General features: G+C 43.5%; 1 protein-coding gene across 10 annotated transcripts in view; it reads left to right on the top strand.

The window, feature by feature from the left end:
• The window catches only part of ANK1 (ankyrin 1), a 350,835-nt gene that overhangs the window by 238,944 nt on the left and 92,512 nt on the right, over window positions 1-19,379 (top strand). For 8 of the 10 annotated variants that reach the window (XR_015872444.1, XM_088455871.1, XM_088455872.1 and 5 more), the window contains 8 exons: window positions 2,182-2,280; window positions 2,569-2,766; window positions 6,453-6,551; window positions 9,933-10,031; window positions 12,023-12,121; window positions 12,405-12,497; window positions 17,317-17,389; window positions 17,583-17,606. Coding sequence is in view for 9 of the 10 variants with exons in the window: in XM_088455871.1 (XP_088311997.1) it covers window positions 2,182-2,280; window positions 2,569-2,766; window positions 6,453-6,551; window positions 9,933-10,031; window positions 12,023-12,121; window positions 12,405-12,497; window positions 17,317-17,389; window positions 17,583-17,606 (784 nt within the window). In the remaining variant the exon portion in view is untranslated. The remainder of the gene's footprint in view (window positions 1-2,181; window positions 2,281-2,568; window positions 2,767-6,452; window positions 6,552-9,932; window positions 10,032-12,022; window positions 12,122-12,404; window positions 12,498-17,316; window positions 17,390-17,582; window positions 17,607-19,379) is intronic. The other 2 variants (XM_088455874.1, XM_088455873.1) reach the window with 1 other exon arrangement.

Here is a 19,379-nt window from a genome sequence, read left to right as displayed (position 1 = left end):
GGGCGGCGGATTCTCCTCTCAGCACAGGAGCGTCCCCACCCTTAAAGGATACTGCTTTGGGACATCCCCAAGGTATCCTGTGGATACCTTATGGACCCTGAAGTAGAAAATATGAGATATGGTAAGAACTTACCCTTGTTATCTCTATTTCTACGAAGTCCATAGGGTTCCACAGGACTCCCGCCCTGTCGCACCTGTACTGCAGATGGGCTTTATTCTGGTCACCGGTTTTTCCGTCTCCCTATGGTGAGAATGTGATTCTTGTGAGTGTCCAGATTTTTTTTCTTCTCTCTCTTTCTTCTCCTCCTCCGGCCTATGGCTTGTGACGTAACTGAGATGCCTTGGCCCGGGGGCGGGGTATAGGAGAGGGACCCAGATGCATCCTGGGAGGCTGAAAACTTTAACTCTGTGGTGCCTGAAGACTGACGTCATCACCTATACCCCAAGGTATCCTGTGGAACCCTATGGACTTCGTAGAAATAGAGATAACAAGGGTAAGTTCTTACCATATCTCATATTATCATTCGGTTATCATACAGACCAACAAACCAGAGCATACTCCCCAAAAAATGGATTGGTCTTAAAGTGGCGCACATGCATAGAGAGTAAATTTACACCAATAAAATATAACTATGTAATATTTTATTAGTGTAAATTTGCTCTCTATGCATGTGCGCCACTGTAAGACCAATCTTTTCTTTTTGGAGTATGCTCCAGTTTATATTGGTAGCAATACAATTTGTGGCAGCACCCCCAGATGTGATTGAATTCTAAGTGATTATAATATGGGGTTATAAAAACAATATTTCAGATAGTGACTAGTGCAGTAGCTTTTTTCCCTTTTCCTTTGTGTTATTAGACCAACAAACCATCAGCATGACAGGGTCTGGAGGCTATGGTTATGGTGTCTCCGGACACTGGGGATAACGGTTATCCCTTATCTAAATGACCTCTTACTAAAAGTTTCCAGTCTCTCCATCTAAACAATGACCATCTGTTTACGATCTGGGACTGGATTCTGGTGATAACGGTTGCCGGCCTCAGAGGATGGGGGCGGTAGTTCTCCAGTCCACATTCGAGGGCTTTTGGACTCCGAAAGATGCAGCACACTCACCATAATTGTACTCAAACTAAGAGTGGTTTTCCAGGCTCTAACCAAATCTGAATATCTGTTGCAGACATGTTAGCAATAACCGAGCCGCTGTACAGCCGGGGTATAGAGGGGGGAGTACACAGGGCCTGATTCAGAGCTGGACACTCTTGAAGAGCGCCCGCTCTGAATCAGGGCATTTTTTGCTTTTTTGTTGCGGCCTCCTGGCTGCTCGCTAAGCTGTGGGTGACTACCCACAGCTTTTGCGAGCGGCCAGGTGATGGTTGCGATGGTCGCGACCATCGGGGCTTGCGACGAGACCCTTGTGGTAGGGTCTCGTCCGTCGCAAGCCTCAGAGAGCTTCCTGCTCTAACAGAGCAGGAAGCTCTCCACTGACATCACTGGTGATGTCAGTGGTGCCTCCCACAAACGGCAGGCGTTCCTTCGGGAACGCTTCCGTTTGTGTAGCCACCCCCCCCCCCTGTCTGCCTCCAAAACGGGGCGAGCTGTCAATCAAAATGGACAGCCGCCCCCTTTTAGTGCGAGACCCGTAGCGACTGAGCGCCCATCGCTGGCTGGGTCTCGCGCATGCCGGAGCCGGCTCCGGTGTGCGCATGCGCAGTGAGGGACCATCGACCCGCTTGCGAGTGCTGTGTGCTCGCGAGCGGGTCTGAATCAGGCCCACAGTTCTGAAGTTATTTAGTTTAAGTTTCAAAATCCTCGCACTACGTCTATACCCCAGTGTTCCTTATGGAATCAGAGAAGGGGATTTTACATTGAGTAACAAAAAAATCTAATTTTTGTCAACTTTGGTCAACAAGTTCCTCTTCCCTTTTAAAAAATTCTCCTAGCAGCAGAAATCACAAGAACGTCTTCAAAAAAGTTTTACTTAGCTAAATCAAAATAGTAACGTGGCATATAAGAGCATATGTGTTTTTATTGCTGTTTTTTAAATAGAACAATCCTGAGAACATCTTAATGGGTTGTGTGAAGTTATATTTAATGACATTTTGCAATCTATTTAGAATTAGTGGTTATACTGTGTGTCTTTTGCCCTTTTAACCCCACTATATCTTTCTCTTTCAATCCAGACTGGCTTGACCCCTCTCCATGTAGCTGTGTATCATAACCACCTCAACATTGTGCGTCTTCTGTTGAATAAGGGGGCGTCTCCACACTGCACTGCACGGGTAAATATGTACACACAGGGTTAGTTTTGTTAAATTCTGTAGTCACAGAATCACTGGGGGCATTTTAAGTACTGTTCCAAATGTAAAGTTGATTTTGCTTTCATTGTCTAAACTACTAAAAAGATGATAGTTGTAATCTGATTGGTTGGTATGGGTAACACAGCCTTTTTTACATGTTTATACGTAGAACAGTATTTATAAATGCTAATGATTGTACTACTTTACAATCCGTTATTCAGCCACCTTACGTAAATAAATGTACTAAAATGGAACCTGTCTGTATTTCAGAATGGATACACTCCCTTGCACATGGCGGTAAAGCAACGTTCAGTAGACACAGCCCGTGCATTGCTGCAGTTTGGTGCAACTTGTAACGCTCAATCCCTGCAAGGGATCACTCCCCTCCACTTAGCTGCACAGGAGGGTCATGCAGACATGGTGACTCTGCTACTTAGCAAGCAGGGAAATGTGCACCTGGGGAACAAGGTAAAAACATCACGTGACCTCATGATTGCACCTGACGCCTCCACACACTGAGCCTCAGTTCTGCTAATCAGCTTTCCAGCTCTGCGACTTCTTATCTCTGTGCCTGATTCAGAGATGGACGCAAATGTCATCGCAGCTGCGATCTCCCACGGATCGCAATTGCAAATATATACAAATGACTCACTCGCCGTCCAGCACTTTGAGACTGGCCACTGAGAGCTTCTCACACCCGCCGCTCATGCACAAAACCGGAAACATTTAACGCAGATCAGACGGCCTGAGTAAGGCTAAGCTGTCGCAGACACAGCGGGTCTCCAGACAGGCAGAGGGCTCTCCTGCTGCGAGTAAGTACACAGTGATTAGTTTATTGACACCCAGAAAACAGTGTTTAAATGGTCCCGACACACCTGCGTTTCTCTAACCACTCCCCATTATCTGCCCAAGAGGCTGACTATCTGTCACTCACTTTGCTATTGAATCCTCTGTGTGGGTGTAATCACAATTCAACCACTGCACGTGCGCAGTGCAGCTTATATGTATATGTGCAATGGCAAATAATCGCTCAATCTGCATAAATATCAGCATTGCGTCTCTGAATCAGGCCCTCTATCCATTAGCTGACTCCTGTCTATTACCTACAAGTAGAAGGAGAAAAAGAACTCTGTTTGGTGAGCACTCTTAAAATTGAATAACAGAGATAAAACATAACGTTTAATATATAATTATTAAGATACTTGCCTCTCGGCACCAAGCAGGCATTTAGGACATACTAAGAAGACATATCAAACATCACATTCAAGATTCTCATTCCCTGAGGGATCCTAGTAATACCACTTTCAGACATACTACTCAGGAATTTCCTTGCTCAGACCCGGGTTTTTCACTTGCTTGAGACCCCTTTTCACACTACACCTGAGACCCGGGAAATTCCAGGGTCAGATACGTTCACACTAAACCAGGGTCTGCCTGGAATTGATGTGGATTTAAAGGGGATACATATTTTTTTTTGTTCACAGTAATGACATAATATAAAAAAAATAGCATTTTTAGAGTAAATACCACAAAGTTTGTTTATTTCCAATGTTTTTTTTATTGAAAACCAACAAATGTTTACATTACAATATAAGAAAATTATGAATATAGCCTCTAGAAAGTTGCGGTCTATACAAAGACAAAATTTTCACATAAAATAGTTAAGCAAAAAATAATACACACTTAAAATGTGGTCTGGGTGACTGCAGTTGATGTCATCAGCAGGTGCATGGAACAGCCAATGAGAAGGTTTTCTAAAAACCTGGGTTGGATGCATTCACACTAGAGGCTACCTGGGTTGCACCCGGGAAATACCCTGGTATAAAGCATGGTCATGGAACCGGGACTTCGATCCGGGTCGTTTCTGTTGACACATAGCAAAAACCCGGGTTGATGCACGGTCACGACCAAAAACCCAGGTTTTTGCTGTATGTCTGAAAAGAGCACAAGTATCTGTATGAAAAAAAATAAAAATATATATATATATATATATATGTCAGGTAATTCAACATAGGGGTCACATCCCCTCTTTTATCGGCATCCAATTGATATAAGCATAAGTCAGAAAAATTCTTGTTGGTGTGTCAGGTAAGGAGTGTAAACGCCTCCTCACCCTATACATACAAATTCTGTGGCAAAATGTTACAATAATTCTAAATTTTGTGTGGCATTCATAGCTTACATTCTTAGGAAGGTCAGGGTAGAGATGCTGCTGTTCCTAACTCTGCTGCTCCTCACTTAGCCCCTGGCCATCTGTGAGGAGTGAGAGATTCATTGAAGAGCAGGTTGCCCTTAGAAACAACAGAATGACAAGGGCATTCCTCAAATTTTCATATCTGCTATTAAAGGTCTTACCTAATGGCATAAAACGTCTAATGAGAGTATATACTCTGTTTGAGATAATCTCTGGTCAATAGAGAGATAGGAAGGGAGGCTAGAACATTGTATCCTTAGATGTTAATTATTTGTTAATGTCAGTACATGGTTTTAGTATTTAGGCATAAACTAATGCTGCCCACCCACTTGGCGATTTTGACAGGCGATTGCACGATAACGACGTCGTTATCCTGCAATCGCTTCCAAATCGTCCGCAAATTGGGCAGTAAAATGTTAAAAACGACCAGCGATGCACATGCCCGCTGGTCGTTTTTAACATCTATCATCACCCGAACATGACGGTCAACCTAACGACCGCCGTTAGGTTGCCAAGTTCAGGGATGATTGATCTGCATACACTGAACGTCTGAACGTTCAGTGTATGCACTTCACCCCTAGGGGTACGACGGTACGATTACTATGTCGTAATCGTGCCGTCGTCCCTGCATCTTGTAGTGGATGGGCAGCTTAAAACAAATCACATCGTCTATACAGCTGTTCGAGGTGCGTGTATATGTCACACTTATATTCTCATACTGTTGGACATTGACACATATTTGTAACCTAATTTTATCGGTGATTACAATGTTTCACAAACCGATCATATAGCCCTGTAGTTACTTAATTTAGTGCTGAGTATAAGAAATCCTTAGCACTTCTTTACTCTACCCCAATAAATCATTTAGTTCCTATTTCAGCAGCATAACATAACACAATAGCTACTTAAAGTGCAAGTGCAAGGATTCAATAATTCATACAACAGCAGGTGTGCTATATATATTGGTGTAAGTTAAATAAGAGAGTAAAGGTTTAACCTTTATGATCTCTCCCTTTAATGCAGCCACCCGGCTAGCAGCAAAGAGAGCATAAAGTTCCTGTGCAAGTCTTGAAAAAGATCCTTGAAACACAATAATAATAAGCCACAATGATTGTACTCCATCAATTGCTAATTCTGTGGTACGCTAGTATGTACAAGAGGTAGAGATTAATACTAGGAGGACAGTACTCATTTCAATTCTCATTCTCTGATCTCTCTGTCATCAATGTAGAAATAGATACACAACTACAAAAGGTGGCAAAAATGATTCTTAGTAGAGCACAACCCATATAGCACTATATGCTAATGAAAAAATCTTCTGAAAAAATGTGGAATCATCAGAAATATACAGAAGTGTACAAACTTGATTTTGGGGTGTCCGGCGCTACGCAGCCACGGACACCCTTGATTTTTTTTTTCATACAAATACTTACAAGGATCCCTCAGGGGATGAGAATCATGAATGTGATGTTTGATATGTCTTCTTAGTATGTCCAAAGTGCCTGCTTGGTGCCTAGAGGCAACTAACTTAATAATTATATATTAAACGTTATGTTTTAACTATGTCATTAATCAATTTTAAGAGTGCTCACCAAACAGAGTTTTTTTCTCCTTCTACTTGTGTTGAATAGTCTTTAAACTCTAGTGAGCACCACCACTAGCACTACGGGCAGGGAACAGGGGTCTTCTTACTGTACATATACATCTGCTGATATTTGCCTGCGCGACTATTTTCCCCTTCCCCATTCCATGTTATTTATCCTGTCTATTACCGTAAACTTTTACTGTGCGTCTCTGTCCCTTACCTGTTCTTATTAAACGACAGTGTAGCTGATCACACACTGATCTCATATATGTTATTTGCTCATGGCTTTATGTATTACCCATATCATTTATTGACATTTTTATGATAAACCTGCATATTAATTTATGACCTCACATAAGTTCTCACCATTCACAGAGCTCCCTCACACCCCTCCATCTGACATGTCAGGAGGGCCACCTTAACGTAGCAGAAATCCTGGTGTCCCATGATGCAGCAGTGAGCGGGGAAACACGGGTAAGTCCTCTGTGGTCATAAAGACAGAAGGAACAGATTCAGTATAGGATTGTATGAACTCACCAATCATGCAAGTCACACGGATCCAACAGTAAATGATTTATTTATTAATATTTATGTATATAGCACCAACAGATTCCGTTGTGCTTTACAATATTTAGCAAAACAGTAAAAAAAAATATAAATAAATAAAAAAAACAGATTTGGAATAGACAGACAATGTGGAACGAGGGCCCTGCTTGCAAGATCACAGTCTATAGGAAATAGGAATTAGTTAGCCAGATTGCAGAGGTTCTTGGTGGGTTATATGATCCAGTCATACAACAATGTTGGCTTGGGGTCTGTTGGTTGTGTCAGGGCAGAAAAAGAACTTATGTAAAGTTATATGTGGACTGTGTGGAGCGGAGGTAATTAGCAGAATAGCTTACAGACGTTATGTGGGTGGCTCTGCAATTTGATAAGCTGCCTTAAGAGGTGAGTTTCAGGGAAAGTTTGGAGACTAGAAGAAAGTCTTGTGAGGTCATTCAACAGAGTGGGTGCAGCCCGAAAAACATCCTGTAACAGTGAACTGGGACAGGTAATAAGTGTGCATGCGTCACGCAGATCTTGCATGAAGCTTGAATAGAGCAGAGGGTTCGAGCTGTGAGATATTTTGAGATAAGCAAATAGATGTATGTTGTAGTTTTATTGAGAGTCTTATATGTATTTATAGTGAATTCTTTAGTATATAGGCAGCCAATGTAAGGACTGACAGCAGAACAGCAGAAAATGAACATTTTGCAAGGAAGATCGGTGTAGCTGCTGCATGCAAAAGAGATTGTAGGGGGGAAAGTCTGTTTAGGGGAAGACCAATATTTCAGTAATCAATGCTGAAGATAATGAGCGCATGAATTAACGTTTTTGTAGTGTCTAGTATGAGATATGTACAAACTCTGCATATGTTTCTTTTATGTATGTAACATGATTTGGATACAGCTTGAATGTGGGGAGCAAAGGAAAGTTCAGAGTGAAGGATGACACTTAGGTAGTGAGCGTGAGGGGTAGTGTTTATTGTTGTAACAGTGTTTGTGGTAAATTCATCAAAAGCACCACTTTATTTTTGTATACTGTTTGTTTATTGTATTGGGCCTGACTAGCCCTTTTCTAGTGGCAGCTAGGAAAAAACCACTCATCACAGCGCCTTTTTATTGTTGCTCAGTAATCCTGATGAGCACAGGAGTCAGCCCTGTGGGACAGGTCCTGAGAAGAGGTTAGAGAGGAGGCACAAGGAAAAGGTGGACTATCAGTAGTCCCAATTGATAAATGGCAATAGTCCACAGAGATAAATAAGAAAACAATCAAATGAATTGGACGGTTAGAAATATATAATAATTAATTTCACCATGAATAAACCAGTTGACCAAACCAATAAAACAAAAAAAAAATCAAATAACTACTAAAAATGTTAATAAATACTTAAAATTGTTCTGCCAAAAATGTAAACAAATAATTTATTTGCAGCAACCTGACATAAAAAGCTTATTGTTATTATTATTATTATTATTATTATTATTATTATTAACTGTCTACCCAGAAATACATGAGTGGTGAGTCACTCTAGTAAATACAGTGACAATAGGGTAGGTGGATGGGGAACACTACCTGTTGTGCCTGATTGGCACTGAACTCCAAAGACATGGGAGTTGGCTGAAGACCATTAAGCAACATTAATATCATGCAATCGGGTTCCTGCCTATTAGTTCATTAGACAACAAGTGAACAGTCGACAACAAGTTGATGCGTTGGCAGCAGGAAAAATGGGCAAGGGTAAGGTTCTGAGCGACTGTGACAAGGGACAAATTGTAATGGCTAGACGACTGGGTCAGAGCACCTCTTAAATGGTAGGTCTCGTGGGGTGTTCCCTGTATGCAGTGGTTAGTATCTACCAAAAGTGATCCAGATAAGGACAACTGGTGAACTGGCAACAGGGTCATGGGCGTCCAAGGCTCATTGAAGTGTGTATCGAGCAACTGCTAGCCCGTCTGGTCCTATTCCACAGAAGAGCTACTGTAGCACAAATTGCTAAAGAAGTTAATACTGGCTATGATAGAAAGGTGTCAGAAGAACACACAGTGCATGGCAGCTTGCTGTGTATGGGACTGCATAGCCGCAGACCAGTCAGAGTGCCCATACTGACCCCTGTCCATCGACGACAGTGCCTACAATTGGCACATGAGAGTCAGAACCAACTGGACCATGAAGCAATGGAAGAAGGTGGCCTGGTCTGGTGAATCACATTTTCTTTTACATTATGTAGACGACCCGGTTTATGTATGGCAGTTACCTTGGGAAGAAATGGCACCAAGATGCATTATTGGAAAAAGGCAACCTAGCAGCAGCAGTGTGATGCTCTGGGCAATGTTCTGCTGGGAAACCATGGGTCCTGGGATTCATGTGGATGTTATTTTGACATGTAGCACCTACCTAAACATTGTTGTAGACCAAGTAAACCCAATCATGGCAACGGTATTCCCTGATGGCAGACTGCTAAAATTGTTCAGGAATGGTGTAAGGAATTTGACAAAGAGTCTTGGCCTCCTAATTCCCCAGATCTCAGTCCGATCAAGCATCTGTGGGAAGGGCTGGAAAAACAAGTCCGAGCCATGGAGGCCCCACCGCGCAACTCACAGGACTTAAAGGATCTGCTGCTAACGTCATGGTGACAGATAACATGGGACACCTTCAGAAGTCTTGTGGAGTTAATGCCTCCATGGGTCAGAGCTGTTTTGGCAGCACGAGGAGGACCTACACAATATTGGGCAGGTGTTTTTTTGTTTTTTGTTTTTTTAAATCCAATAATTTTTATTGAAATTTTAAACATACATAAAATAATTAAAACAGAAAAAACATAATATAAGTATTAATAAACATATTGCTATGAAATAAAAGAGATAAATATATACATCGGTGTGGTCTCAATTCTTAACTACACAATCAACAAATGTGAAGTACTTTCAATAACATAGATCAATACAAAATCATTACAGAGGGGCAGGTGGTTTTAATGTCATGGCTGATGGGTGTATATAGTCAGGTTGCATCTCTGGACAATGTTTTTTTTATAAAATAGTATATATATGCATCAAACTATTTGAAGTACAGAAGTAATGTACATATGTAATATAGTTGAATAATTTTCTACAATAGTGTAAAACAGTGTTATACATTGGAGTGCTGCATACATGTAACCTATGGTGAGCTTAATTTAAATATGAGTTGCAGCCAAGGTGCATGATGAATCAGATTCAGGCCACTGGTTTTGTGAGTTATTAGTGGGTGTTTCATTGAAACTGTGCAGCGTCTTCTGCGCTTTGAGATTTACCCACTATTCTCTTCCCATAGATGGGGTTCAGCCCCCTGCACGTCGCCTGTCACTACGGGAACATCAAGCTGGTAAAGTTTCTCTTGCAAAATCAGGCCAACGTCAATGCTTCCACCAAGGTGAGCATGATAACCTGTCCTGCCAGCACTCTGGATGGCATTTTACTGACTGGATAAGGGGTCAGGTGATGCTACTGTAATTAGTATAGCTTGGAATTATTGATTGGCTTATTGAAGTCATTCCTGTCAAACACTACGACTCTGTAAGTGTCTAAGATATGTGTTACATCAGCTTATTTACATGTATGTATTTTTCCCACTATGTTGTATCATATATCGCTCACCCAGCACATGTATTGTGAATATGCTTTTTCTGTAGAGATGGGGCACCAGAGAAACAGTCCATAAATCTGACAGAGATAACTCCTATGGTCTGTCATCCATTTCCCAAGTATATTACACGTAGATCAATGATTTCTGTGCATGTTGAATATTCCTCGCTGTACAATTCGTGTGCACTCCTTGACCAACGCAATGGATTAGCGCATGCTGTCACAGCTCATCACAAGCCTCTGAACTATTGCACTATTCATGCATTAATAGGCTACTAACATCTGTGCTGATTTGCGATGTGCAATCAGTAGCCGTGTATTAGTGGTTTATATAGGCAATCTAGAGGGTATGTTTAGTAAATATATTATTGGTGTAAAAGTATTGCTCTTTCACTTTTATGTACCATTCAGTATCTCTGGGACTGGTGCAGAGTTGCACGAAAGTTCATTTTCAGGGCAGATCGCTCACCTTTTCTGCACCACACACGCTCCCTAGCCGAGCATACTCCACTTTCAGCAACCGCAGGCAATGCAGAGGCATGCTTATCTCCTCTGGCAGCAGAGTGCGTGGCAACTGGGCGTTCTCATGTAGGCTAAGCAGTCCATGGGCAGATCATGGGCGCGTAGTCAGATATACAGGATACTACGAGCTGAGCGTAGGCACGGATCCATCTGATTTCAGGCAGAGTCCTTGCACCAGGTATAGACCTAGTATAAATGCACGCTGATAGTGATGATGTCTGCTTGCAGCAGGCTCTGAATGCAAGCGGAGATCCACATTTCTCTCTGAGAAAGCAATGCAGCCACATTTTTGTGTGGTCTTCAGAGATGTTTGTCCCTGCTGAGATACCGAGATGTACAGATTACTGCTGCACCATAACTTATGTGATTAACACTTCTGTGATAAATTTCTGCTTTGCTATAAATTGCTTCCATCTATAAGGACTGGGGAGTCACACGTTGCATACAGGAAAATATCACGCCATAACACCCAGAAATAATATAATAATTATAATAATAATTTTATTTATATAGCGCTTTTCTCCTAAAGGACTCAAAGTGCTTTACATTTACAGTACAAAACACAAAATAAGCTTAAACAAGGGGCATTAGTGAAATGCTTGGGTGCATAGGTGAGTCTTGAGACTATTTTTGAAGGATTCTAGAGTGGAGGCCTCTCGAACTGTGCAGGGAAGTGAGTTCCAAAAGGTTGGAGCCACAAAACTGAAAGCTCCACCCCCAGACGAATTCCGTGAGATTCTAGGTACTATTAATAGTCCTTCGTCAATGGATCGCAGTAATCGAGTGGGACGGTAAGGAATTAGAAGCTGCTTCAGGTACCCTGGGCCATGGTCATGTAGGGCTTTGTAAGTTAGTAAGCCAATCTTGAAAACAATTAGCCATCTGACAGGCAGCCAGTGAAGGGAGTAGAGAATGGGTGTTATGTGGCTGGAACGTGGCTGGTTGGTTAATAGCCTGGCAGCTGCGTTTTGTACCATCTGCAAGCGCTGCAATTCTTTTGCTGGGAGACCGAGGTAGAGGGCGTTGCAGTAGTCTAGGCGTGATGATATAAATGCATATATGACTTTAGGCAGATCTTCTGAGGGAATTAATTGCTTGATTCTGGCAATGTTCCTCAGATGAAAGAATGAGGATTTGATTGTGGCTGATACCTGATGTTTAAGTGTCAATCCACTATCCAGGACAACACCAAGATTCCGCACATGTTTATCCCAACTCATAAATCATTTGTTGCTAATCCTGTGTCCTTTTCTATAGTTGGGGTTTACTCCTCTCCACCAGGCTGCACAGCAAGGACACACAGACATCGTCACCCTTCTGCTGAAGAACGGAGCTTGCCCCAACCAGGCCAGCATGGTAAGAGCCACCAGCCGCTAAATGACTTCTCCTGTCATTATGTCTTGTCCCTTGTCAGTCGGTTTTACAAACAGTCTCCTAGTTGTGTTGTTGCGGCCTATCATGGTCTGTCACTTTTCTGACTATCACTGTATTTATCACCCTGGTCTGTTTTTCTCTTGTCACCTGTCTTGCCTACTGTCACGCTGCCTCATCACCCATCAAATGCCTCTTCTTGTCCTCTCATGCCCCCCTCTTCTCCCCATTGCCCTATTTTATCCTCCTGTGCCCTACGCCTCTGCAGAATGGGATCACGCCGTTGGCCATTGCAAAGCGACTAGGATACATCTCAGTGACAGATGTTCTCAGTCTGGTGACAGATGGACCCCAGGCCCAGGTGAGTCACAAGAGGGGGGAGTTATTTTACAGTGGCTGGAGACAAATGGGTAAAGCTTCAGGGTGAGGTGAGTGATACACGGAGGGGGCAGCCATTGGTTAGGTGAATAATAGGGAGAGAAGCACCTAACAAACTGGTAATATCCTATTAGCTGTAAACGCAAAATGTGACAGGAATATAGTATTTTATATGCACGTGTGTATAAAGACAATGGGCCTGATTCAGAGGTGGAGACAGTGTCAATGTCGGATGCAAGCGATGTTTTCAGTCTGCGCAATGCATTTGAATCACACTGCGCATGCGCCACCCTGATGGTTACCAATTTGGACGCAGATTTTCAGTGGGCGTTTTTGATTAGTAAACAGGGTCGGCAAGCCAGACGCGGACGTGTCGCAGTCTTTAATTCGTCTAAAGACGTAGTCGCACTGACACAGGCGGCCATTTTCAGACAAAGAATGCGCACCTCTATAGGGCTGGTGCAATGGTTGATGGTGCATCTTAATACGCACAGCTGCAAATTAGCGGCGCAGATGGTGCGCTTCTCAGCAGGTAGATCATTGGCCATGGCACCAGTATAAAGAAGCAGTCGTGGCTGCGACCATGTCCACCTGTGGATCAGGCTCACAGGGTTCAAATGGGGTGAGATTGTGTCTGAAAAAGTTCTAAGCAGATGTATCCTGTATCCTCTCTTACAATCTGTCCCCTTCTGTTTACACATTAGATACTTGCAGGTCATTTGTTTCAATCATTAACTACTATAGGTCTATATATATTGTTTTGTTCCAACTAACCAATACTTATGAAACCATGAGTATCCCCAAAACTTGAGTGCCCCCACTTCCTGAGGATTATGCATCCCTGCTGTACTGCACTGGATAGGGTGCTGTATTACACTCTCTCTCCCTAACAGACAGACCTGACTATGCCCCGTCCTATACCACTGGGAGCTACATAGACTGACTATTACGCTAGCTCATTCCCTAGGTGCTGATTTTGAATGACATATTATAAAGATAAGGAATTAGTCAGTAATAAATGTTGGTTTTCATTAACAAATTATTAGCATTCATTTACAGCTCATTGTTATACTATGTACATGCTGACTTTTTATTTAATTGGCCGTCTAATAATATATAATGAATAAAATAAGGTTAACTTCACACTGAGGGCTTGGTGGTGCATTAATAATACATTTTAATAACATCCATGTTAACTCATGAAACCCATTAGACAACTTCCAGCCACTTTGAAATGGGCAATTGGAGTTAAAGTGATTAGCTAAAAGGATGATTTTTATTATATCACACAGTTTATACCAATAGAAAATAAAATGGAATTTCCAAATTACATTATTCTAATCTAAACTGCATGTTACCTCTACTGTTCCCGATTAGGTAATATTCTCAGCTTCTGCTGTGCAAATCCATTTCTGGTGGCAGCAGGGGAGAATGTTACTCTGCCCAGATCGCCCCTTGTGAGGACATGTATAAATAAGAAACTACTGAGACCTCGGGCAGCCAATGGTGTTCTTCCATTTTTCTAGTAACATGTAGAAAATTAAACATCTAACTGGTTGCTGTAGGTTACAGCATTTATTTCCCATGCTCCAGAGTCAACAGTACAGGCTTCTGAAGTGGTTGGGCACCCATGACAGGATGCGGTGAGGACACCAACAAGTAGGATGCCATCTGCTGGAACCCCAGCATCGGAATCCCGAATGCTACGGGGGGACTTAGGTTTAGGCGCCCTGGAAGGAGTTAGCATTAGGCGCTGGGCAGGGTGGAGGATAGGTTCAGGCACCACCGGGGGAGGGGGGGGGGCGTTAGGGTTAGGCACTAAGGGGGGTTTAGGGTGCGGGGTAGGGAGTAGGGAGAGTTAGTATTAGAGAAAGAAGGGTTATGGGGTAAATAGGACAGGAGAACATTACTTACCATTCCCCTGTTGGGATTTGAACCATCGGGATGCCGCTGTCAGTGTACTGAAAGCCGGTGAGGATCCCGAAAAGCGAGATGCCGTCTGCCAAAATCCCGACATTACACAGGATCCTAAGAGACGGCATCCCGATTGTAAGGACATCGCAGAGGAGGACTTAGGTTTAGGCGCCCCTGCGGGAGTTGGCGTTAGGCTGTGGGGAGGTTAGGGTTAGGCTGCGGGCAGGAGGGGTTAGGTTCAGGCACCACCTCGGGGGGTTAGGTTTAGGCACTAAGGGGGGAGGTTTGGGGTAGGCACTAAGGGGGGGAGGGCTAGGTTTAGGCACTTACCGGGAGGGTTAGGGTGCGGGGTAGGGAGGGTTAGTATTAGGGTACAGGAAAGGAGAGTTAAGGTTAAGGGGTAAATAGGACAAGGGAACATTACTCACCGCACCCCTGTTGGGATTTGAACCATCGGGATGCCGGATGTCAGTGTACTGACATCCGGCATCCCATCCATCGGTATTTCATACCGATTCCCCTGTGACACAGAGGCATCATCAGAGACGGTGCTGAGTGGACAACTATTACATAGATCTCATTCCTCACAAGATCACATTCTAGGGAAACTTGATTTATTTATTTTCCAGATCTAGACTGAAAAACTGAGAGAGAAGACAAATGAAAAGAACAGACATCTAGCTCCACCCAGATACATGCTCTCCTTGCAGTCCTCTTTGCCTATAGCAGGAGCATGCACATTTATTGCTGACCAAGCCTTGTGGGCTCTCCTCTGAATTGTTAGGCAGAGACCAGAACAATTATTCAAACAATTATTTAATTAGGGTAACTTGTTAAAACACATGCAGCACCACAGTGAATTTGGCCTTCCTTTCTCCCTGGTCACACACACTGCAGTGTAGATACCTCTAAACTTATTTTTGGTAGCTGACCAGCAAGATATCGGCTGTCACTGGCAAATCTCAGTTTAGAGAAATGAGACCTCAGCATCTACAACTTAAATGTTGTGTAAGTCACAGTAATTACCATCAGACTTCACAGTTACCTGGTAAATTTGTAATCACTTCAAGTGTATAAAGTATAGGAAATATATTCATATCTTGGTAGTGTACAGTGGGAATATAACCTTTATTTATTGGCACTTACAAGCACTGGGCTACGACACAAAACAGCTGTACAGAATGCAGAGAGATCAGCAGAGTTGTGATGTATCCCACGGCAATGTAAATAAACACCTGCCCTGATGATATAGATACCTGGCTAACAGTCCAGAAAGGAGCTAGACACACATGGGCCTGATTTAGGGCCTGATTCAGAGCCGCTTGTAAGCGGCCGCTCGTTCGCTTCCGAGCGATGTTCGCACAACTGCGCATGCGTACGGCTCGTAATACGCATGCGCGAACCAGTCAGTGTGGTCGAAATTCATGTGCTCGCAAAATAGCGAATGCCTGATAATTTGAGTGACAGAGTGAGGCATTTGTGGGTGTTGACAGGGTAAGGTGCTTGAAAACGGGGAGTGGAGATCCGAACGCAGGCGTGCCAAAAGGTCAAAACGGGCGTTTTAAGGGTGTGCATAATTAACAAAGCAGCGTCATCGACCACGTCACTTGGTTGTTTCTTAGCCTGAACTGTTCGCATGATTGCGGTAGGAAAATCCAACCACAAGCACTGCGAGCAGTTCAGACGCCTTTCGATGTACTCGATTAATCAAATAAATAGCGGAGATGACGTAGGATGAGAGCGGCCAGGGGGCGTTTTTATCAAAATAGCGGCCGCAGGTTTTGTTCGATCGTTCAGACTTTGAGGCGTCAACAGACCGCAAAGAGCGAGCACTTCATTTAAATAGCCGGCCCCTTTTTCTGAATGACCGTTCGCAAATAGCGTCCGGCTCTGAATCATGCCCTTAGTACGGATCGCAACTGTGATTGCAATAGCGTTTACACACGCAATCTCACTGTGATGATATGCTAATCCACTGCGATCGCTATGCCATCTCAGCACAACATAAGGACACCCTCCTTACCTTACACACATCCGTGATGCTTAGCAAGACTGCGAAACCATCGGTAACATCGAGTACCATCGCAGCCTCACTCACACTTGCACAAGCTCTGACCTTGCTCAGGAATTGCTAACCTCATCGCACGCAGTGAGTACACAAGCTGCGTATGGCTTTGCAGTGGATAATTTATGCACGCCCCTGCAACGGTGTTCAAACGCACTGGAACGCCAGCGTTTCGCCGGCCACCCTTCCAAATGGTACTTACTGTCAATCCCTCTGCGATGGGTGTGCGTAGTCTCTGCGATCGCAGTCCCGATCGCAGTGGCTGGTTCGTGCAAGCGAACACGTGCGCAGAACACAACAATTGGCCAATTGCGTGCGTAATGGCAGTTGCAATCCTTGCTGAATCAGGCCCTATATTCTGTAAAAGCTGCAGGACACTATGTACGAGTCTAACTGAAACCACACTGACTGTGGGGAAACCTTTGAACGCAACACAAACTCTTTATATTTATTTGGAAAATAGGTGGCTGGCAATATCCAAGGAGGGGAAAAGAAAGTTCCTATTCATAAGCTGATTTGTATTCTGAGTCTAGTTGACCTATATATTTTAGAGAGCCGTGGTGTCACTTTCTCATGTATACAGCCTGTGGGCAAAGGTTTTCATTAGTATCATAGACACATTCCATGGTGTGCATTCAGAGCACTCATTGGTAACATTAGCCCTTAGTTCCGGATATGAGATCACAGCTAAGTCAGATAACAATAGAGACTATTAAGTGATATGGCGAGAGTAGAAGGGGATGGCATGAATTACATGATGAATGAGAGGTGTTAGCAGTCACTAGGGCTCCAGGGTCAGTTGGTGACTTTGTCTCTCCTACAGCCAGCCAACGAGAGGCACAGGATGAGCTTCCCTGAGACTGTTGACGAGATGCTGGATGTGTCAGAGGATGAAGGTGAGAGATGCCCTTCTGTCTCCCAAACCTCAGATCTTTCTCCCGAGTCTCTCTCGCCCTCAGTCCCTAACCTGCCAATCTGTGCCAGTATATGTTTCCCCCACCCTGACTTCAGTGTTGCCCTCCAAAGTTCACTTCTCATTTACCCTGGGACTAAGCTTTGGATAAATCTCTGGCTCTTCTTACTTTCTAGGAACCCCCCACCTGCCTCTACATGGTAGGAACTGTGTCACTTTTTACCCCCACAATCCTCCTAACAGCCCCACTCACTCAGCTTTATTCATCCCATCAACATTGATTCAGCAACCTCAAACCACAGCATCTCACTAACATCTAATTAGTAGCCTATTGCCTCCTCTAATTACTTCTCATTACATCCTAAGAGCAGCTTGGCATAACTCCAATTAACCAGCTTGCTGTGTCATCATGTATTATGGGGGACCTGTTACCTGCACCCAGGTAGCCTATTTTATTGGAATGGGAATGTAGCATAACTATTCTCATGAATGTAAGCTGGGCCTCATGTGTCGCTAACTTCCAGCTTCCAGCAAATCCATAGGCTGCACCCAGCCTACTGTGCAGGTAACAGGTTCACTTTCATCTTACTAGATTTGCATCTCATTAATATTGTCAGTCACATATCTTTTATATGTTAATTATTGCACACTTCGTTAATTGGTTTTCTACTAATCTTTAATACGCACTTCCCAAATTCTTTGTTAAACATCAATTATTAAACTTTAATCAATAAACAGTATTTTCAAATGGTGAAATAAGGGCAAAAGATAGTATACTCTAATATTAGTTAATATCCTTCCCAGACACATCCATAACACATGAATTCTTCTACAACCTACACACATATACACTTACATGTAATATTGACATTTTCATAATTGTCACATATCTTGTCTTTAACTATCACAATTATAAATATATATATATGGGAATGTCTAACATTGTGTTAAGGGCCTGATTCAGGTTGGTTCGCAAGGCTGGGTTCGTACCCACCCCGCTCGCTGCGAAAATATGCTAATGAATGCAATCGCACGGCAACCACAGCTCTATACCAAGACACCCACCACTGTATAAAGCCGCCCACTTCCCATGACATGCATCTGCAAGTCAGCTAAACATCGGTAACATCGAGTAACATCGGAACCATCCGCACAGTTGTGGTTGACCTGACCCTTCTGCCAGCGTATGCTATTGCAGGGACTTAATTATGCACGCCCCTGTAACGGCGTTTAAACGCCCAGGCACGCCTGCGTTTCTCTGACCACCCCACGTCACCACCCCCAAACGGTCACTTCCTGTCAATCACTGTGTGAGGACTCTGCGTGCTCACTGCGATCGCTTCCCGATCACAGTAGCCAGGTGGCGCATGCGCACTGCATCTTATACGCATGCGCAGAATGCAAACATCGGCTGGCTGCGTGCGAACGCAGCCTTGCGATCCAACCTGAATCAGGCCCTAAGTTCATTAAACATTTTTGCATGCATTTTATGCCAGTAAAAAAAAAAGGTAGCAAGACAGCTGGTGCTTCATTTATAAGTAGACTGTCCTGTTGACTCTAAGCTATGATAGATTGCTCAGCCGCCCAGCAGAGGGCCTGGGGTTTGTCATAGGTGTGGGTGACTAATTCAGCATTAAATTATATTGGTCATTACACTATGAGGTCACATCCAAACTTTAGTGAAGCAGATTTAAGGGCTGGTTCTGTGTCACGCCAGTGCTTTTTGGTGATTGCCCGTCTAAACAGGCAAGGACTGAGACGCCCATTGTCAGCGTCTGTAGGCACTGCTGATTGGCACATCTTCAGATGCATCATCATCCGCACCATCGAAACTTGCACAATGGCAGGTGCAGTCCAACATTGGCATGAGTGCAACTCAGAACCAGGCCCCTAATCTCTGGGCTGCTTCACTTGTTAACTGGTTATGTAAAGGATATTTCTGCCTACGGAAAACGTTAAAATACTGATTTATA

The sequence above is a fragment of the Taudactylus pleione genome, unplaced genomic scaffold (assembly GCF_031769625.1).
Source record: "Taudactylus pleione unplaced genomic scaffold, aTauple2 ptg000676l, whole genome shotgun sequence".
Taxonomy (NCBI): Eukaryota; Metazoa; Chordata; class Amphibia; order Anura; family Myobatrachidae; genus Taudactylus; species Taudactylus pleione.
This window is presented reverse-complemented; position numbering and strand designations above follow the sequence as displayed.